This window comes from Penicillium mononematosum, assembly GCF_028829835.1.
Source record: "Penicillium mononematosum strain IBT 11891 chromosome Unknown utg000003l:1.0-8172316.0:1.0-8177699.0, whole genome shotgun sequence".
NCBI lineage: Eukaryota > Fungi > Ascomycota > Eurotiomycetes > Eurotiales > Aspergillaceae > Penicillium > Penicillium mononematosum.
In genome coordinates this window covers 14166-35521 of record NW_026643273.1, presented here as the reverse complement: position 1 = coordinate 35521, position 21356 = coordinate 14166, and the positions used below count along the sequence as shown (strand labels likewise).

The window sequence follows — 21356 nt, the reverse complement described above, 5'->3', positions numbered from 1 at the left end:
AGCTTTGCAGAGACCCATAATATCGTCTGCATGACCAGGTTGAGGATAAGGGAAGGCCACGGGTGCATCGCGGAATCATGATGGATCTGATCAACCGGGATTCATTTGGAACCCGGCATATTCTCCTTGTGTATGGTAGGGCCATACGGACTGGCATAATTCGATGATCACAGACATACTGGGCCAACTTCACGGCCATTCTCCACTCACCGAGCCACTAAATCCTCTTCTATCACTGAGACACGCACTTTGATGCCCCAGCCATTTCTTCCACCAATCCAATTCTTCCGCTTTCCCACCTTCTCGATTTTCTGCACATCATTTTTCGAGCTCTTGCCTCAAGTGAGACGGGTCATATGCAACTTTTTGAATAGAGATTGTCAAATCCAGGCCTTCTTTCTTGCCCTTCTTCCCTAACCCATTCTTCCATTGTGCCGAGGGGATAATTCGAGGCTTGGAGGTATCGATAGAACCGGTTGGGTACAGTTGGCCGAGGACGAAGCCTAGTTTGCCAAGATACCGCGTCCACCAAACCTCCTCTCGTGTCAAGATTGCCTGGAGGTGGGTCTTAAATTCCACGTCTCTGGGTGGCAATTCTCCGCCGTAACGCTCCTGGAGCATTAGTGCCAGGAGAGCACGGTGGTCATGTGGAATACCATGTGTGGAGGCTAGGATCCCAGTGCTAGTGCTATATAGTGCGGCACTAGAGGAGAGTTCTTTGGACATTGTGGCGTGATAATAAAGGGCATTGGCAAAGGCCTGGACAAGGTGAAGGCTGATGGAAGACGGGAACGATCGGCTAGCAGATGGTCGAGGGAGGGCCGCCAACAATAAAGCGGCCAGTGCCTCGGCCGACGAGGGCGCATAACGGGCCGTGGCAACCTCCAAGGGATCCTGCTGGCGGACAACCGGGAGCATCTCACGGAACAGCACTCCTTCCCGTACTCCACCTTGGCAGAAATGGGCTTCTTTGATTCCATGCGGTAATGATTCAGCCAGGGTCTTGACTAAGAACGCCACCGAGGGCACTTGCTTGCGTCGCCGGTCTGAGACACGAAAGATTTCGTGTGCCGTCCGAGCCACCTCTTTGAGAGCCTCGGTATCCTCGAAGTCTTTCTTAGGTGCGGTATATCCATTAATAATCGAAATAGGGTAACTTTGGCCTTTGGTCTGGTGCAGATATAACAGAAGATAGCCCCATCCCCGAAATCCTCCCCCTGAGAGGTAAAGAGGAAATCCCCCCTTGCTCTCGGGCTCTTTGAACGAGCTGTTCAGGGACATTGAGGGTATCAAAAGCGGCGCGAAAGTTGCCCGCCATTTCCCCGCGAAATTGCTCCCGAGCTTTGTGCGCTTCCTCTTTGCTTTTGCCCCGTTCGAGGTCTGCGAGTTTCTGGGTCAACGCAGCTGCTCCGTACGGAAAGCTGACCGATCCTTGGGAACTCATATGCACGTTGCCCGCGTGCGATGTGATCCAAGTCATCTGCATGCTACCACCCCCCAAATCAAGCGCAAGTCCCTCCACGTCTGAAACGCTGCTGGCAATGCCCCATGCCCCGATAACTCCCTCCTCCTCCTTTCGTAATGCTTCCACCGAAATCCCGGTTTCATGGCGGATGGCGTCCATGAACGCAGAAGCATTGATAGCAGTTCGAGTTGCTTCCGTAGCGATGATCCGAATGTTCTGAGCGGGAACTCCAATCTCCACGCAGACAATCTGGAAACGAACTATGGCACTAACGATTCGGTCGATGACATGCTGCGGAATGGGGATTCGGCTGCCTGAGTCGGGATCCACTTGAGCCTCGTAGAGCGAGATGTTGACCCGGTGATAATGTACAGTAGGGATGACACGGGTGGTTGGGTGGGAGAGGTCCGAGATCGAACAACGGATGCCATTACTGTAATATCCTAAGTCAGTGAAGAGTCCTCACCCGGCCACATTAGAGGGGTAACGAAGTGTATTTGGTCTGCCTACCTGCCCAAATCGACCACCGCATGGAGGTATAAATTCTGGCCCGGATCAGATGCCACCTTCTGGCTATTCATTGGTGGAATTCGGTTGCCTCCTCCCATTACGGTGACCAGTTGAAGTTGCTCAGGTTTACGTCTACTGAATTTCACCGGATACCTTTGGGGAAAAAGTCTCGTGACATCATCATTGACCGCCCAATGTTCTGCCAGCATTATTTTATGCCTTGGGTGTCAGGACTTAATGTGGTAGGTCACATGGTCAGTTTTCACAGTCAAATTTTGTTTAAGGAAGAAAAGAGAAAAGGAAAATACTTTTTTGGGGCCTAGGGCGTAGGTATGTAGATTAATAATTAGGGAGTATGGCTACAAATAGCTCAATAGAGAAAATTTTGCTGGTGTTGAAATGCATTGTAGGCTCTCGTATATATATCACAAGGATATGGGATATAGACGTCTACCACAACGGAAAAGGATAACGCCCACATTCCCTAAGCCTGTATCTAATTCTGTTTCAAAGTAATTTACATACATTTACGGAGTACTCGACTACGAGTAGTAAATATACGGTGGTGCACTTGAAGTGTGAGCTACCTAAGCCAAAAATGGTGTCACGTGTTGTCTAATCAATCAGATCAGATAAGACGAATGATTTCCCGGATGGATTCTGAGTCCCCCATCAAGCTGGTTCTCCTTTCTTTCTTTCTTTCTTTCTTTCTTCTTTTCTTTCAAGCCCTCTTCGAATTTTGTGTCAGAATCCAACTTGGCTCTTCTTCTGATTCCATTCCTTAGGAAATTTTGTCCGAGATCCAACGGTTCAGAGACTTCGCTGATCCACATGGGCCCACCTGATCAGTGCGATTATCGGCCTACTGCCGGTGCTCCGCCTTTCGCCTTCAACCGTTTCTTCGCCCACCCGCAGACCGGCCTGCAATCTGGGGGCTCACCATGTTGCTCCGTTGGCTGGTAATCGCACTCGCCCAGGGTGTCTGGGCCAACCACGAGGACGAGCGGTGTGTGACGGCTGTTTGCTCGGCATACAACTACATATCATTCGTTGGCCTTCCCACAAAGGGCAAAGACGTTTGGGAATCGCAATGCCGGAATCCGCTCAAAGTCGCATCGATATACGCCGCATCCGAGATATATTGCAATGAGCAGGAACGGAGGATAGGCCTGACCCAGCTGGCTGACCAGTGTCAAGAATTTGGAAACCTTGAGCTGCTGCCGAGAGAAGCCGTCGCCGAAAACCTGACAGAGGATGCCATAAAGAATATGAAAACTGTTGACTATCAAGAGTTGTCCCGAAGCGAGCCAGCGGATACGCCTGTCCTTCTTTCTGCGTCTTACTTTGGTCTAATGTTCAATACTATTGTGAGACCATTCCCACCGTCTTGGGATCTAGTAGCCTTAAAGCTTATCAACGTCCTAGGAATCTTGGGAATTTGAAACTTGGTCGCATCATGCATTTGGGTAAGTCTGTGCAAGCTGGAGAGCAAAACATTCATGTGTTGACTAATTAGGTATATTGGCTACGTATATTGGGGTGGCATCCTGTCACTAGGGATGGCTTATCGCTTGTGCGATTGGTTATTCCACCGCCGACAACGTCGTGCAGAGCGTGCGCTCGAATCCAATGTGTATCCTCTCATAAAGTTCTTGGAAAACATCCCGTTGATAGGGACAGGGCTTCACTGGATCCAGACTCATCTGATGATGCCAGCGCCTTTGGCAACAACACATGGTCGACATCTGCTAGGCTTCACATTCTCCACCAGAGTTGAGGCGCTTATAGTAGTGGGATTCTGGACAATCAGCATCGTATTGAGTGTCGTGGGCTATCGCACTTTTCCCGGAAACATCTAGTACGTACCGAGCGTGTGGGATTGACAACGTGCACAATATTGACAGAAACTCAAGTTATCCCGATGTCCCAAGCCAGATTCTGCGTTATTCTGCAGACCGTACTGGGATTATGTCATTTGCGAACTTGCCCCTTTTATGGCTTTTTGGGGGCGAAATAATATTTTCCTGTGGGCCACTGGATGGAGTTTTGCATCGTTCAATATATTCCATCGTCATGTAGCCCGGGTGGCTACTGTACAGGCAGTAGTGCACTCTATCCTTTACGTCGTCATGTTCATTCAAAGTAAGTGTTGAGCACCTGTTTTCTAATGCAGGCTAGAATACTGACGGTTGTTGCAACATCGCAGCGGGCAAAGCTTGGAGGGGTCTGTCCAAGACCTATGTTCTATGGGGTATTTTGGTAAGCTGCTAATTTGGCTGATCCCAAGTCGATCGATAAGCTAGTGCTCATGCAATAAATATTAGGGCACATTCGTGATGATTCTGCTGTTGATCACGTCGTTGGATCGGATTCGCATTGCGACATATGAGCTCTTCTTGATTGCTCATATCGTGCTTTCGATTCTCACTCTTGTCGGCTGCTTTTAGTAAGTACTTCAGCCTGATCAAATTTCCGCATATCTTTCTAACAATTGGCAGCCACACAGTCATATTTGAAGGGAACGAATACTGGAAGTACCTGTGGCCCACACTAGCTTTATGGGTCATTGATCGCTTCCTTCGAATTGTGCGATTGTGTTACTGCAACATTCACGTGAGTCTTTCAAGCAGAAGACTTGTGAAGGTTTCTGTGAGCCGCATGGTTTACGACGAAATGGCCGACGTGGTGCGGTTGGAGATCACACCAGGAACGCCTTCGCTACAACCTTCACCAGGACAGTACTACTTTTTATACCAACCATTTCGGCTCACCGGCTGGGAGAGCCATCCTTTTACAATTGGAGCTTGGTCTTACGAAATAGGGGACCAGACATCGTTGGTACCGACATCCGACAGAAGGATCAAATCGCTTGATGTTTCGCATGTACCGCTTCTTGCAGGCGGTGCCTCCGACCGAGATTACCAATGCAATTCAGAAAATGGCTCTTCGGGCCAGGAGGAATCTTTGAAGTTGAAATTGACTTTCTGGGTTCGCCCGTATGACGGTTGGACCAAACAGTTGCGCCGGAAATGTCTGAGCTCACCAGATAAGACAAGCGAAACAACCATTCTTCTTGAGGGCCCTTATGGAGAAACCTTTCCACTGTGGAGGTATGAATCAGTCTTGATCATTGTTGGTGGAACGGGGATAGCGTCGGCTGTGCCTTACATTCAAGATCACATCCGCCGGTCGGTTGAAGACTGGGATGCAAGCTCCGAGAATGAGAAAACACGGGTGAGAGACATGGAGTTTGTTTGGACCACTAAACAAGCGGCCTTCATTCAAGATGTCGCGCGGCGGGAGCTGAAGCACGCCCTCAAACGAGAGGACTTTAGTGCCTCATTCTACGCTACGCGTGATTCCACGACATACTCTGAAGATCCTCCCGGCTTTGGATTCGAGATCCAGTCAGGTCGACCTCACCTTCAATCCCTGATCATGAGTCGGGCCTGCGATGCATGCTCAGCTGGTACTAGTCTTGCCATCCTGGTATGTGGCCCACCAAGAATGGCAGATGAAGCACGCGCCGCGACACATCTAGCGATGTGCCAAGGCCACCGCTCTATTGAATTCGTGGAGGAGTCATTTACGTGGTAGGCAAGGGGCTGTACGGGAACTTATGTGATGAGTATACGACATCATGCATATACTGATGGAATGTGTAGATATTTATGAGATTACGGAGTACAACTTGATATTTCCTTGGTTAGATCGGCACGGATAGAATATCTTGCCCGTACACTTGTACAACATATGTGACGACTTTGGACAGGGGTTTTACGGCTTAGGTTTTCTGCAATGTGTATTGAGAGTATCACTCAATCGTGATTCTGATTGAACATACCGACCTGGGGATAGAGATGAGGTGGATGTTGGTGGCTGACAGGGGTGCGTCATGCACGATGCAGGCACGACGCAGGAGGTTCCTACGCCAACCCATGCGACTATCGATTTCAAATTGGGGACCAACGATTCTAAATCGAGGCGTCCAATGCTTAAACACAAAACTGGGAAATGGAACATCAAACTGATACTTTACCTAACAAAAGCAAGAAGATCGGCGCGATGGGAAGTGATAGATCAGATTCATCAAATGCTCACTCCACAGCCCGGACGAACCGAGACGTCACACGCAGATTCAGCCAAGAAAAAAAAAGAAAAGAAAAAGACGAAGCAAATACTATCACCCCAAATGCCGAAGATCACAATCAGCAGCCCCCAATTTTAGGGTTTCCTGACCTCCATATGCAACCTATGCACATCTCGTCCCACCGGCATCTGGGGAACATACCCATACCGGCAGGGTCCGTTGATCGGCAGGGAAAATCTTGGACGAATTCATGCATCTTTACACCTATGGTTGAGTATGGATCGTCAAGAGTCGATAACTCATATCGGCCAAGCCCTAGTCTGCTGCCCGAATGCAATAATTCACGAAGGCATCCACTTCCCCTGCAGTGGTGCTAAGAGCTTGCATGGTGGGTGTGCACCGAGTCTTTCTTGCCACAAAGCCATGAAGAGAAAGGACGAGAGAGAAGATTGAGGACCAGAAAAGGTATAAAAGGCACGATATTTCCAGTGTTCTTTATCCATAATCCAACTCTCTCATCTTCAAAAGTCTTCCAAGCCTTCTCAATCTACCCACTTTCAATCGCTTTTCGCATTCTCCAACACAATCAAAATGAAGTTCTTCGTCCCTGCCTTCCTTTTCGCTGCGACCGCTATGGCTTTGCCTGGCTCGGGCTCTGCCGCCGGCGTTGCTCCCCAGTCCAGCAACGAGGTCGAACACGCAGTGAACCAGTGCGGTAACGGTGCCCAGATGTCTTGCTGCAACAAGATCAACAAGAACGAGGGTGTCAGCCAGAACAACATTGGTGTCCTCTCCAATGTTCTCGGTGTCATTGGCGGCGACGGTCTCGGCCTTGGACAGGGCTGCACCCAGCTTGACATCCCCGTCTCTGGTAAGTGATATATCTACACTATTGAACTGAAGCGCGAGACTGACGATATTATAGTCCTTGGCGCTGCTGGCTTGACTGACTTCCTCAAGAAGAACTGCCAGCAGGCCGTTGGCTGCTGCCAGAACTCCAACTCCCAGGCTGTATGTGCTCCCTTAAGACGACGGAAGAGGAACATATTCACTAATTTCAATAGAATGGCAACCTCGTCGGTGTCGCCGCCCCTTGTGTCAGCTTCGGCAGCCTTCTGTAAATTGCATTTCATCGAGTGCACCCCTTTCCGCCATGGAAATATCAACGAGAACCATCGAACCAGTCAATTGTGGCGGTCTCGCGCGGAAGGGCTGAACATGGATATTAGTACCAAGTACATATATGTACACTTGCAACACCTATGGACTTCTTTTATCTGATCTCGTTAGGCCAGCATTCTCAAATTTGTGGGATCGCTGTTCTTGAGAGCGGATCTTGCCATTCATTTGTCTTTCGTTTGTCACCAGCTCCTGGGACTTTTAACCATATGTATTTATTTCTATTGAGAATAAAAGGTCCTATATTTCGGCCAGAACCATTCCCAATTGCGCTCAAAGGAGGATACTTGATTCCATAGACTTGACTCTTTAGGCCGAAGGGAGCCAGCCATGATGCCGCGACCCCTGACTCTATTTGAACCACTCGATTTACTGGGTGTGAATATGGACCTTAGTCAACAAGGTGGGCTTTATCTACTGACCGATTGAGGCAAAACTCCAAATAAACCCTAACCATAGTGACCAATGTAGAAGAATACATATGAGTTTGATTCGGCTGTTTTCGAAAGCGCTACACACGTCATGACACAGCTATATTACTTCAGCTCTAGTCGGATAGCATCGTATTGCACATAAACGGTGGCGGGAAGAATGGCAGTCTCTGTATCTGTTGCGTTGAAAGGTAAATGCAACCGCAACACATTGTCTCCGACATGCAACCAATCCGCAGGGAACTCCATTCGTGACCCAACCTGGTAGCAGCTTACAGCAGACCGCACAATACAGCTGCTTGATTGGTTAAATCCCACAGTGAGAGTTAGGGGGGTCTGCCTGATTGTTGATATAACTTTCCAGTGACAGATTGTTGTATGGTTCGGCGGGATTCCACACATCCGTGTTGCCTGCTGCGGTCTTCGCGGCTGCTAATTGCAAGGTCAATGTGGCTGTTTTACGCTTCTTCAATTGCTTCGAGTTGAGCTTGAAATGGATGTTCCAGTCGTACGTGGTGTCATACTCGACGTGGGAATCCTTTGCCGTTGGCCCAAAGACCGACCAATGGGCAGTGTTGAGATCAGTCGCAGGGTCGCTAGTACCGACAGTGTAGTTGATACCACCAGGGAAATCGGCACGCCAGTCATAGGCACCCCAATAGATAAGATACTCGGGAGGATGGAGCGGATGGGATGGATCTCTCGCATTGCCACGTCGGAACTCCCCTGACGATTTGTCGGGAATCCCAATTCGCCAGACCTCAGTTCCTGCCGACTCTTGGTTCCAGATATCATGCAGTGAAGTCTGCCTTCCTGCGCGAATGATGACCCCGTCGCGCACAAAGTCACCAAAAATGCCCTCTGCGTAAACGGTGAGGCGGTATTTCCCTTCTTTAACACGGTCGATGCTGAAGCTTCCATCTTGATTAATATCGGTCCAGTACTGATATGAGTCTGGGACGGCGCTATTATCCTGGAAGTATTGACCATCGACGGTGAGAATGGCAATCGGGCGAACGGCTCCCTTGGGAAGCTTCACGGTTCCCTTGATACTGCCTCGCTGGCTCGAGGGAGCATATCCGATGACATGCTTTGCAATGGAATCATAGAATGCAGCGTTCCAGTGAGCATTTGCTAATTCCTCTGCCTCAGACCTCAGTTCCTGGAGAGATGCCGAGCCCTTGCCGCCATTGAAAAGGTAAAATTGGGGACCAAAAGTGCGATCGAATCCATTTGTGATGTTTGGCGTGCCCTCTCCATGATGGTTTGATACGATATAGTTATAAACGATCCCGTCCACTGTCAAGTCAGAATGGAGTGGACCCTGAGAGATGTCAGCCCCTGCCTTCCAGCATGCTCGGTATCGCTTACACCATAATATGTATCCTAAAATAAGCTTGTTAGATGGGATTCAATCTTTGTGGAGATTGGAGTGATATGATCAACCTTAGTATTCATCACTAGCCATGCTCCATACGTTGCCCCATTTGAGGTGCTCCCGTCAGCATAGAGACCGTGAACCGTGTTATTTCTCCATTCTAGAAAGATACCATGACTTAGTCAATACATCGATCAACAATGGAAGGCAATAGGAGATTGACCATACGGTTTGAGAATGTGTATTTAGTGAAGTATTCAGAGAACTGGGTGTAGTATGCATCGCTTGGCGTGTTGTTGAATGTCCAGGTTGCATCTTGAACAACAATCTGCTTCGAAATGGCTTCTTTGCTTGGCAGGGGTGCGGTCTGGATCTCGCTAGACGTCAGATGCGTCCAGAGATCGGTGTTTGGCCGAAACAAGGTTCGGAACTCCTGCAGGTTGCGAAGGAAAGGTGTAGTCTCATTATGGTAGGCCAATCGGCTGAACATATGCAAACCAGTCTCGCCATCGCGTAGGAACCAGTACTGCTGGAATTGCTGGCCCGTTGGAGTATATGTGTCACTTAGAATCATACCTCCATATTTGGTTCCAGTCGAATCTGTCCCTTGGACTACCTCCATGCTCGGGGATGTGGCACCAGCGGTGTAGAAGCCCGACGGGGTACAATAACAGTCAAGATAGGGCCCTATTCCAGTGGATCCCGACTGAGTGCCCAATAAGTCCTGACCATCCAGAGTGAGATCGACAATCTGGCCAGCACTCTTCCGAAGAACAGCTGTGAGGCGATCATTGGCGAGGGTGATGTAAGTCTGGTTTTCTGCGACGTGTAGCGCTGTGGCAGCAGTAGCCGCCGTGAAGGCTGCCAATAGAGAAGCGCGCATATGGGGCGTTAGGAATTGGTCTTCTTTGGCAAAGTCATCGTCACGAATTGGAACTCTGTCTTTATAAATGACCCCAAGATGTCGGGATATCAATGCCCCGAATCAGCCGACTGTTTATGGAAGCAAAGCACAGCTCCATTTCAGTTCTATTTCTCTTTGCACACGGGCTTTGAGATTCGCTAATGGATTGAAAATCCACGAATCACACAGAAAGCCTCTAAGCTGAGTCTGAAGGACAGTCACTCCACATCAACCCCACCGGGGGAAGGGGGAGATTATACGGGGAAGTCTGGGGATGCGGGGCTTTGACGGAGAACGGAGAAATTGCTCGGTCATTGCTCGCCCGAGAGTGTTAGGGATACCTTCATCTAAAAAGTAGTTAGTCAAGAGTGAAATGAGACTGGACGTCAACGGAAGGATCTTTTTGCCTGATATTCTAAACGGCACATTCAGCTGTTGTCCGAGAGATCGGGTGGTTCGGGTCACATCCCGAAGACATGCCAAAGGCCTTCCGGGTCAAGGTCCCATGGTTCCTAGGTATACCTCTGGGGTGTTGGAAAGGGATGGATGGGGAATATCAGTGGAATCGAGTTGGTTCGCATCAATCATGGCCTTTAATTGACTGGTAGTCCAGTGAGGCCTCCCGGTAATGCAAATAGTGGGCCAACGCCAGTTCGGCGTAAATCCGTTGCCAAATACCCCCGCCCCCCCCGGCTACAAGGTACTAAATTAGTGCAAACATACTGAAAATTCACCCTCACGTTTGTTAGCTGTGAAACTTCGCTCGTCTATCCTAAGATGACAGTTGATATTGTAGGAGACCTCGGGACATTCCACCGGGGTAGGACTGGACCGAGTCACGGCATGAAAAGTACTGGCTCAGCTCATTTAGAAAAGGCTCTCATTCTCTCAAACCCCTGGATTTCGTTGCATAGTATTCTCTGGCGGAGTATCCAGACATCCTGAATGTAGAATGCGCCCGCGCTGTTGTTTTCTGCTATGGCAACATCGTCTTGATTGTTGAAATGCTTGAAATGCGTATCGCGATTGGCGAGGAATTCCACCCCGATGCCCGGTAGACTGGTCTACGGTTCGATCACGGAAAAACCGCCTATAGCTTGGACCGTTTTATTTCCCATATGTTCGCTGCATTGAGCTTTGGCGCTCTGTGTCCTGGATTGTACCTACCTAGTTAAGTAAGAGTACTTAGTAGGTAGTCGTTGCAATGCATACAGTCTTGCCTGAATAAGCATAATTGAGTGTATTGTCGGATATTTATTGTGTAAATCAACCGCAAACCTTATAAGACCAAAGCTTTAGGTAGCTAGAAAAGGTTGCTCGGAACACTGTTTAACCATGACATATCTTGAAAATCAGGAAACTCAAAGCTATCCAAGATAGCTGCATTCATTCCTTCGCCCAAGGACATATCATTCACTGCACTTGCGTTGGTCCCTATCTCATGACTCGCGACGTGGTTGATCGGCAGCAGACCTTCGGAGGTAACTTGTTCATAGAGAATTTCAAGAGCCGCCACACATCGACGAGCGGATGTGCTATAACTTTGGTATTTTCGAAGAACCTCCAGTGCATAGTTCCAAGATTGCGTGATGGAGCTTTCTGTAACCTCGGCAAGGATTGCAGAGCACAAACGGCCAGCAATTAGGACAGTTGCAGAGGTATAAACGTCTGGATAAGTCAGATAAGTCAGAATTGCGAAGTAGAACACCGTGAAAAGATTATACGAACAAAGAATGTTATACCACCAAGCCGGCAGGGGCCGCCGGTCCCATCAGCAGGGACATTATTGTAGATTAGTTCGATAGACTCTTGAGCTGCTTTCACACATATGGTAGAGCACTGCAGCGCAACGCGGTGGGGGAAGGAGTCGTTCGTCGAGATCAATTGGTCTGTTGTGGCATTATCCCGGACAGCACAGTACTTAGAGAGGGTTGGCCGAAACAGAAGCATCCGCACATGTAGAAACCTAGAGGATCATATTGGTTAGCAATTGCAAAATACCACCGGACGCACTAGTACAAATCACTGACCTTGCACGCAAAACAATACTTTGCCGGTAAAATATGGGATTCGTGGACACTGTTGAGGAATCCCAACGCAAGTGTGGGAGAAGCCTTTGTGTCCATCGAGTGAGGGAACGGTCAAGCTCAAAGATAGTCCGTTCTCCCTCACTTGGGACATTATCAAAATGGAAGCTATGAATATCTTCCGCATTATCGTCGGAAACTGGTTTGTAAAGGCTAAGAAGCACGTCGTTCATGATCTCGTAAAGTTCCAATGACTTAGCATAGAATGCCATCATTGAAGGCCGATCAGGAGGCTGGGATACCTCTTTGCTAGACCCAGATGGGATATATTCATCGTCAACGGTGGCTGGCAGGGGAACCGCCCCACTAGAAGCCTTTGAGATCATCGCAGGTCGACCAAATGTCATAGATATGACCCTGTGAGACATTGAAATAAGAACCATGACAGAAATTAGTCGGTCAGGGAGTAATGTTGATCATACCGATCCATTAAAATACAACCGTGCCATATTTTGCGCGCCAGCTGTTGCTCTTGGAAGCCCTGGAGGCGGGCAATGTTCTGGGGCAGATGGAGTCCCAAGCTTTGAGCGTTACGGATCGCAAGTCCGGTGACAATCCAACACTGATGTGCAGAATCGGTACTTTGCAGATACTGGGCCATGAGGAGTAAGCATTGAATCAAACCTGCTGATCCAGTATCCCAGAGGTTGAATTGAAACAGGCCTTTCGCCCGCGAGAAAAAAGCATCCGCTGATGCTTCTCGCTCTTTTGGCGGGACAAAGTCGGCCAACTGACTGGCCAAGGCGAATATGACATTCAACGTGCACATCAACATGTTTTCATCATACTCCAGGCTATCCCCAGTCCATATTTTCGCGTACTCCGTTTTCATCTCAGCCGGGACAAGAAATGGATATAGCGGGAAGACACATTCCCAGTAAACCTCCATGAGGCGATCTGCCATTTTCCGCGGGGGGAGCACATAGTTTGCCACTGAAGACTGATGTTTTTCGCTCCGTGTTGGCATTAGGCTTGAAGGAACAGCCAGATGGGGAGCTGAAGATCTTCGGTGAGGTGATGCGACTCTCCTGTCGACTGCGGTTCTAATTTGGCGCATGAACCCTGCTGCGCTAGAGCTTCCGAAGAACCCTTGACTGGGGCGTTCTTCCACTACAGCACCCATCATCGCGTTCACTCCATCTCGCTGACCCGTGGGTGTGGATACCTCAGCCTGACTGTGGGTGCTTCGTGTGTAGTTTCCAGGCGTCTCGGGTTGGATATTCCTAGGTGTCGGCGATAGAAGATTTGTCTGCTATAATTAGATCCTTTAGATAGTGGAACTAGAGCGTTACTATATACCAACCGGCGTGCATTCTGATTTATGACCCTTCTCTGAGTATTGTGGGCTTTCCAATTGTTGGATCCGAGTTTCTAGCTTGGATATATAACTAGTGGCACAGATGTTAGCAAACAGAACCCTGGGTGACTTAAACATAGAATTGACAGCAATTACTTTTGCCTTGCTCGCTTTTTCTCTAACTCCCCTGTATAGACGCATTGGAGTCCCTGGTCGGTCCTCTTGCTGCATGGCCCGCACACTTCACTGAGTCAGCACGGGTAGCATTCCGTACACATCCCATCGCAAGGACATACTCGGTTGTACCCCGTCACAGCGAACTTTTCTTGTTCGACAATCATCACAGGCAACAGCAATTTTCCGGCGTTTTGCTCTGGGTTGGAGCTCGGACATTGAGTGGTCCATGATTGCAGTCACAATAGGATGTTTAGGAACGAATGAGCATTAGAAAGTTCGGGATTCTATCCGGGTAAGAGTAGGTACAGGAGACCAGTGTGACCTGAAGCGCATGTAATCACGTGATAATCATGGTTTAGGTAAGCCCCGGGCCCTCCCGAGGTCCCGAGGTCACCTGGGCAGGTCCAACCCGAGGTCCCCCTCGTGCACCTACCCCATGAACACCATTACTTGTTGAAATGCTGACCCAGATAATGTCGCTGGTACGTATATTGGTTCATAATTGCACAGGCTTCACATATTCAGGTAAAATTGACCGATGCTAGCCAAGAGTCGGACATGTGTTGCATGTTGCCATCAAGCCAACCAAGAAATAAGTCATGATCGTCGAAATCCACACCGTCAAGCAAGTTGGCATCATCAATCATTTTGTCGCTCGTTCCAGTGTCTTCTACGACAGAGGAGGAACCTTCGATGGAGAGAACTTGGTCCAACACATGGCGGATTGCCTTTTGACCCTGCTGTGCGACACGGTAGTTACAATCATGGGTCTCAATAATGGTGTCTAGGTATGACGCGAAAAGGGTCAAATTTTGAATGATCTCTGAACGAGGAAACTCCAAACAAGAGCTTATCACTGTCGTGCGGGATCGACGTAGCAATTCTGCACAGAGAACACCAGCAGAAGGAAGACCCGGTAAGCACACCTAATGTTTTTTTGGGATTTCAGCATTGCGACATTTTGCCACAATCAAAGATATGATCCACTTACACTAAGCCCAATACCTTTTATGGGCTGTCTAGAGCGAGTCTTTTCGGAAATCATGATGACCAATGATTTGAGTATCTGTCGGGCGATACCAATAATTGCCTCGGGCTGCGTCTGGGTGCGTTTCCCGAGGGTCCGGTAGAGCAGGAAATCATTGTAGAGAAACTCTATATGAACCTCAAAAAGGAGATCATATTCTACTCTAGAAGTAACCACGCCCTCAATATCGGGTTTCCAATGGAGGAATTCTGGCAGTCCCTGTCGTAATTGGCGAGATTCGCGTGAAAGTTCCCTGAGGACGTCAGCCATGCCCTGGATTTGGTAGGAAATATGAATTGTCAGCGTACTCGACCCTTTGGCTGAGATTCTCTAGTTGCCAACTCAATGAAAGTTCCAAGACCTTCTCCCGGAGAACACTAGTGATCAGGGCAATTCGAGGCCACATGCCCTTCATCAAGCTTGACTCCAGATTCCATCCACTTTTCTCATCAAGTCGAGCAATTGCCGCGTTACGAACGACTGGATCGGCGAATATCTCTTCAACGCTCAAGTCAAGGGGCATTTGAATATCACAGTAGCGCCAGCTGATGAGTGGCGGGCGACCTAGGAAAGTGGCAAGCACTTTGTCCATTGAGTACGCCGCGACCATAGTTCTTTTTCGCATCTCAGAAAGAAAGAATGGTGCCTTTGCGCTAGAATCTTGATGAAGCCCGAGCGCAAATAACGTGGTCGATAACTCTCCCAACTTTCTCCACGGTCGAAAGTCTAGACCTGTTAGAAAATGTTGGCAGGCAAAGAACGGGATGACAGACCACTTTCACCATACACTATCGCCAAAAGCGTGACGTGATGCAATAGCAGCCAGGCTACAATATCATTCACAATTCCAGTGCTATCGCAGAATTGAAGACATATGTCTGCCACAGCGGTTGCAGTTATAGCGAGACTTGTCGCATCCATCGTATCCTGACGCATGAAGATGCGGTCACCGTGAGGGACCCAGTCCGTGGCTAGGCCTGTCAGAGTAAAGAGCAGCCCGATCAACTCCCATCTCCCAGCTGCAGCAGACTGGAAGTCCTCCCAGGTCATTGAAGGGTGCACCTCGAGCGGCCGGCTATGCATTTCAAACAGTCTCTTGGACAATAAGGAAGCTCGTTGGTTTGTGTTCATGCCCTCAGTTTCTAGGGAGTTCCACATCTTCTCAACGACTGTGAAGATCATGTCGGTAACTGGCCAACCAAGGCTCCATCCCTTCCATATCTTGAATCGAGCGGTGACCACATCTCTATAAAATGGAAGGTTTTCCAGAAGCGCTAACACCCGAGCACCGAGATTGATTCGCTTTTGGTCAACGGGGAAGTTGTCATGGCCTGTGAGGTATGGAACTCCGACATTGAGTCCATTTCGGGTATCTGTGAATGCATCGCAGTAGCTAGTTTGTCCCCAAAACCCCGGCCCCGAGACCGATGCTTTTTTCCGAGTCCAGACATCGTTCTCATGGTGCAGTCGACTGGTATTACTAAGAGGATCTGATTCGCATATAACGCGGCGTTTTTTATGCGGACGTATTCCCGTGAGGGACTGTGTCAATGGTGCCGGGTGATAGGTACAATGAAGACCGCGGCGCTCACAGCGTCCACAAATAGGGCTTGTATGATCGCATCGCAACTTTGAGGTACGACACGGCTCACATGATGATAATTGACCGTTACGGCGGGGAGTTGCCATCGTGAAAATTGGTATGGCCAGGGGATGGTCAAAAGACAAACATGGAAGTAGTTGAAGGTGTTCGCTAGGCAGTTGTCGGAGCTCGGTCTTCGGAGCTCGGAGATGGATGACTCAGGTCCAGGTTGAGCTGGACTCCTCGGCCCCAAATTGGGTGGGGCGCATGGTAGCTCTCTATTCTTTCTTTCGTTCTTTCTTTTTTGACCAGGTATATACAGTCAACAGGGCCCCACACCATAGACAGATAAGTTGCGAGGTTTGGTTTGTCTAAATTGGTAATCCGGTGCCTACCTAGGTAGGTCAGTTGCCGTCTACCTAGGGGTTGCGGAGGCATTACAATAGAATAGCAAAAGGAAGATTCTCCCGGAATCAAACATTTCTCCAACTTTTGTCCATTCCATCTAGATAAAATTCCGGCGCCATTAGGATGCGTACATTATCATCAATATCCCGGAAGCGCCCCATGGCACACTGCTTGGTCTCATTTATTGCGACCAGAGACTTCCCAAGAGTGTATAGACGCCAAATTAGCAAATCTCTCCTAGAAATTCTGGCGTTGGCGGATGAACCAAGGCAGGTATGAGACAAATGCTGAAGATACAAATCTCAAATCCTGCGGAATAACTAGTGGCCAAAAAATCGCCACCCAGGGTAAGGAGAAATTTGAAATGTCTCCATGTGTATTTCTCTCTGCGTCCGATAGGCCAGTAGAAGAGCCATGGTGAGCGAACAAAAGTTGGAATTATCAACTCGAACATTCGAGGCGTCAGCATCACAATCATTGCGCAACCTCTCACATCTCCGCAAGTACCCACAATATAATATGAAGAATGGGCTGCCCAACCCCGCTGCACGCGGGGGGCCTTCACTTCTGGAACTTCTCGAATGAGCGGTTTGCTACCTAGGTACGCCTAACATCGCTATTTTTGATTTTTATTCCCTGACTTGTTTCTGAGTACTTGTTTTCCGAGAAAAAGAGCAAGGCGTCCAATGAGCCAGTTTACCAGGCGATTGATATTAAATGTGGATGTAACGTTATGGGCTGACCTGAGCCCTTTGTCTCTCTTTCGAGCTAGCAGAAACCGCCCCACTAATACGGGGCGCATGTATGTAGGAGCAGCGAGAAAAATTTTCGAACTTTGATAGTTCCAGAGCATGCTCATTCAGCTGTAGTGAGTGAGACACGTCGTAGTGAGACGTGCCGCGATGATATAAAACCCATGTTCGGTCCTTGCCTGGGGCTCTCGGGACCGGAAGAGCACCTGTTACAGACTTCACAAACCCTGGAAGCTTCTTTTGCTCAATACCCAGTGAGATCAAAGACCGTCAGAATGGATTTTCCCCAAGTCGTCGCTGTGTTCTCTTTATTCTTCACTACTGTCCTGGCATTCCCCCAGCGGACTGCAGCAGGTACAACAATCGTGCCTCCGGCGACGATCACCAAGGCTGCGTCGCTCAGCTGCTCGGACGGGCAGACCGCTGTCTACACAACAGATTGTACGATGGGAACTCCCACGTCGTACTGCGCTAGGCCGGAGCCCCCGATCCAGTGCTCCGAGGGGTACTTCCCCTCAGTTTGGCACCCAGGTCATTGCATCGAGCAGTCGACCTGTTTTCCGCTTGATGCGTCCTGGATCACAACCGAATGCTCACATGGGGCGATTCCTTGGACAACTAAAACCATGTATGAGGGTACCTTGGCGGGAGGACAGTCAACTATTATTAGTGGTGAGTCCTTCCTCTTCATTTCCCCTGTTCAACTTGCTCCTTATTCTCCCCCGTCCATGTACCATGTAGACAATGAGGCTAATATACCTGATTTATTTCTAAAGCTGTTTCCTGCTCGTGTGCCAAAGATCAATGGTATAGCCATACCATGCTTCCAGGCGCATCAACCGTCGACACTTTCTGCATGCCCTCAAGTTCGTGTCCAGCAGGCATGACAACCTCGGTCTCAACCAACACGTACTGTGCAACAGCGCCGGCAAGTGCGTGCACGGATGTTCCACTGGAAACCAACTACTGCAAGTGCGTGGATGCCGCCCAGACACCCGTATATCCCGACTCCGTTGGAGCGGCTCCAACCGGATGCAAATTTTGAGCAAAGAGAAAATGGTCCTTCTTCTACCGTGCTATTGAACCGTCAGTTGGCTACCCGGGTTATCTTGACTGGATACCAGGAGACTATCTGAGCTGTAGCGGACATCTTAGGTGCGCGGTATGTGTGGCTGCCTATACGAGGCTCGCCCTGTTTGTCGAGACCTGCTTCCTTCTGTTGATAGACAGATCTTATCTCTCTTGTATAGCCATTCATTAGAGATATTTTCTCCCATTGCTTTGGCGTCGCGTTGGCGCAGCTAAAAATCTAATATATATATGTTGAAGAATCTCAATAAAACCAGCGGAAGTTGTCGCAAGCAGGCCCATCCTTGAGGTATTCCGTAGGGATATCCTTTGCCTTAACGTGAACACCTTGTAAGCGGTCTCTCTTCTTATTATCTGCAATCATCCAAAGCCCCAGGCAGAGTGTCAAGATAATACCCACCCCGCCAAATGACGCCGTCGTGATTAACGCAGGAAAGTACTTGGGTGCATCTTGCGTGCGGAAGATGTTTGAGCTAACAACCCCCATCAAGTTCGCCAACGGGACAGCAATACTCGTTAATACCACACGACGCCCTTCATTGGCGGTGTTGTTATTATACCAAGCGTCGAGAAGAACGGAAGGTGCAGAGGTGCCCCTAGATAATCTTGTCAGCTTCTATCTCGTAATTGAAGGGAAATACACATAACCAACCATGTCATCAGAAATGAAGCAAAATACGCTACATGTAGATCATGCTGCACATCGATAGTCGCATAAATTATGAAACCCACAAATGTGAACAAAAAGCCGAGTGCAATGAATGGGAACCTCCATCTTGTCCAGTCACTACTGAACGCCAGGATGAGGAGAACTGCCGCGCCTGAGATGTTGGGGGCCACAGTAAACAGGTTAGTTTTCACGGTACTATATCCAAGGCGTTGGATGATCACAGGAAGGAATAGCTGAACGGCTTGTAGGGGAACACCTAGACAAACTTGAATGCCTAAAATTACCCAGCTAGTCCCGTGTTTAAACACTTGGAACGCATCCCGGATGTCGAGCTTTTCATTGACCACAGAAGAACTATCAATCTGCAAACGAAGGTATGCGAGTTGTTTCTCTTCGGGTGTCAGAAAATTTGCCTCCGAGGCCGACCGAGGCAGATACCACAGTGCAAATAGTGCAAAGAGAATGGTTGCCGCGCCTTCGATCAGGAAGAGATACCTCCAAGGGGCCAATGGACCTGTTTTGATGCGGAAAATTCCAAAGGCCAGCAAGCCGGAGAAGGCAGAGGCAATGGTTTGAGCAGCGTAGAAAATGGCGAGTCGGCGAGCTAGCTCACCCCGACGATAGAAACTGGGTTTGAATTAGAGACGATGCAATTCCAAAAAGCTTGAAGGGATGGGGCCTACGTTGTCTGGTAATAGATCACCAACGGAAAAAATGCGCTCTCTGCCATACCTAAAAACCACCTAATGGCGAAGAGACCGCTGAAGTTGAAAACGGCGACAACAAGAATTGTACAAACACCGAAGCCAAGCATCATGCAGGGTAGCACAATGTTTGGTCCATATTTCTTTCCCAAAAGACCGAGAAAAGGTGCAGTCAAAACGTAAGGGACGAAAAAGATGCTAAGAAGGAGATTGTACTGATTCCCCTTCAGTGAGAGTGTCTCTATCATTATAATCAATGTCAATGCGGTATTCTTCACTCATGAACCGTAGTGGCGGCGTACCTTCAAGTCCAGCTGTCTTAGCATTGCCCAAATTGGACTTGTCCAGGCTATTGAAGAGATACATAATAGCCAGTACGGGAAGTATCCGAAGATCTAACTTCCAAACCAATGTGCGCTCTGCTCGAGGGTCGATGTCCACACTCCCGATAGTGATTGATACATCTTGTTTTAAAGGGGGCAGGTGACTTTCGGTATCCGGGGTAGACATGGTTACGAGGACGAGCTAAAGCAATGATTTCAATATAACAGGTATCTACTCTATTTAAGAGCATTGGACACGGCACCTATCGCACCTTTATCGTTGTACATATACATACCATGACACCAAAGATAACAAATAAATGCTTGGCAACTCGGAAGAGTTGATAAGCCAACGTCAAGTGCGGAGACACCGGTGAGAGATTTCCTTGGTTATCTGGCATTTTATGACACATGAATAATTGATAATGATTATAGTTCGTGTGAGTGGGATATGTATCAGTGCTTGGACAGGTAGTTAGAAGTTCTAAAATTTGCTAACTATTAGAAGACTTGAGGGTGACACACACAAGCGTGTACAACATAGGAGATAAGAAATTGAACTGGAATTATCTTTAGGTAACCTCAAGACATACCTAGGTACCATGTAGTTGTGTAGTAATAATCCTACACGTAAGCACCACACCGACTGCACTTTCCATCAAAAATTAGTTGTGTAGAGATTCTGGCACCGAGTCTCTCCGGTTTTCTAATACTAGAAGGTCATGATGATGCTAAGGTATATTATAACTTTTGCGACCGGGTTGTTGTCTGAACGTAATCTTTTTACAAGTACGGAGTACCCACGGGATAGATGTATATTACCAATATGTATCATACATGTATGTAGTCGGTATTATTGTAAGGAGTACGGAATACCTTTCGATTTTACTAAAACTTCTTGTAAACCCAATCTCTTTATCCTGAAATTAGACAAAGAGCCGAGTATCGCGGAATGAATAGATAGCACTGATTGTAGATACGGTATTTCTTAGCTGCTGTTTCGGATTTCAGGGGATAGATGATACATCTTGGGTATTCTAAAGAGTTATTACCTTGACGGTTCTTCTTACCTCGGATTCACGTTATCCCCAACGCGCCTGAGGAGATCTGTGTATACAAATTAGTTAGTTTACCCGAAACCTGGTTGTCAATATAAAATTACTGCGTGTAGAGTATACCCAGTCAACGCAATGACCGCATTTCCCCGCAATGAGAGAGGGGCATGTGTAGATCGTTAGTCCCCTGAGCTGTTAGCCAAGTTGGGCTAATTTTAGGGGTCAAGG

General features: G+C 48.4%; 8 protein-coding genes across 8 annotated transcripts; 3 read left to right on the top strand and 5 right to left on the bottom strand.

Moving 5' to 3' along the window:
• Window positions 1–206: 206 nt before the first annotated feature.
• Window positions 207–2073, bottom strand: N7519_004901 (putative transcription regulator (RTG2); the record flags this gene model as incomplete). Its single annotated transcript, XM_057291677.1, is given in 4 exon segments — window positions 207–332; window positions 364–1170; window positions 1187–1898; window positions 1976–2073. 4 exon segments carry the CDS (start codon window positions 2071–2073, stop codon window positions 207–209), a joined length of 1743 nt encoding a protein of 580 aa, XP_057146488.1.
• An 843-nt stretch (window positions 2074–2916) lies between these two features.
• On the top strand, window positions 2917–5572 carry N7519_004900 (ferric reductase family protein; the record flags this gene model as incomplete). The annotated part of the gene is made up of 8 exons (XM_057291676.1): window positions 2917–3342; window positions 3401–3441; window positions 3492–3833; window positions 3889–3932; window positions 4079–4117; window positions 4182–4234; window positions 4300–4421; window positions 4474–5572. 8 exons carry the CDS (start codon window positions 2917–2919, stop codon window positions 5570–5572), a joined length of 2166 nt encoding a protein of 721 aa, XP_057146487.1.
• A 1084-nt stretch (window positions 5573–6656) lies between these two features.
• N7519_004899 (uncharacterized protein) lies at window positions 6657–7186 on the top strand (the record flags this gene model as incomplete). Its single annotated transcript, XM_057291675.1, has 3 exons — window positions 6657–6936; window positions 6991–7076; window positions 7130–7186. 3 exons carry the CDS (start codon window positions 6657–6659, stop codon window positions 7184–7186), a joined length of 423 nt encoding a protein of 140 aa, XP_057146486.1.
• Window positions 7187–7780: 594 nt separating this feature from the next.
• Window positions 7781–9936, bottom strand: rglB (polysaccharide lyase family 4 protein; the record flags this gene model as incomplete). Its single annotated transcript, XM_057291674.1, has 5 exons — window positions 7781–7970; window positions 8044–8999; window positions 9047–9061; window positions 9122–9213; window positions 9282–9936. 5 exons carry the CDS (start codon window positions 9934–9936, stop codon window positions 7781–7783), a joined length of 1908 nt encoding a protein of 635 aa, XP_057146485.1.
• A 1324-nt stretch (window positions 9937–11260) lies between these two features.
• N7519_004897 (transcription factor domain-containing protein) lies at window positions 11261–12948 on the bottom strand (the record flags this gene model as incomplete). The annotated part of the gene is made up of 4 exons (XM_057291673.1): window positions 11261–11625; window positions 11700–11923; window positions 11988–12401; window positions 12467–12948. 4 exons carry the CDS (start codon window positions 12946–12948, stop codon window positions 11261–11263), a joined length of 1485 nt encoding a protein of 494 aa, XP_057146484.1.
• A 1091-nt stretch (window positions 12949–14039) lies between these two features.
• N7519_004896 (fungal specific transcription factor domain-containing protein) lies at window positions 14040–16234 on the bottom strand (the record flags this gene model as incomplete). The annotated part of the gene is made up of 5 exons (XM_057291672.1): window positions 14040–14258; window positions 14510–14798; window positions 14854–15271; window positions 15319–15918; window positions 16198–16234. 5 exons carry the CDS (start codon window positions 16232–16234, stop codon window positions 14040–14042), a joined length of 1563 nt encoding a protein of 520 aa, XP_057146483.1.
• Window positions 16235–17562: 1328 nt separating this feature from the next.
• Window positions 17563–18332, top strand: N7519_004895 (uncharacterized protein; the record flags this gene model as incomplete). The annotated part of the gene is made up of 2 exons (XM_057291671.1): window positions 17563–17959; window positions 18064–18332. The coding sequence occupies 2 exons, from the start codon at window positions 17563–17565 to the stop codon at window positions 18330–18332; spliced, it is 666 nt and encodes a 221-aa protein (XP_057146482.1).
• Window positions 18333–18620: 288 nt separating this feature from the next.
• On the bottom strand, window positions 18621–20260 carry N7519_004894 (putative MFS transporter; the record flags this gene model as incomplete). Its single annotated transcript, XM_057291670.1, has 4 exons — window positions 18621–18972; window positions 19029–19673; window positions 19730–19991; window positions 20053–20260. The coding sequence occupies 4 exons, from the start codon at window positions 20258–20260 to the stop codon at window positions 18621–18623; spliced, it is 1467 nt and encodes a 488-aa protein (XP_057146481.1).
• Between the last annotated feature and the right edge of the window lie 1096 nt (window positions 20261–21356).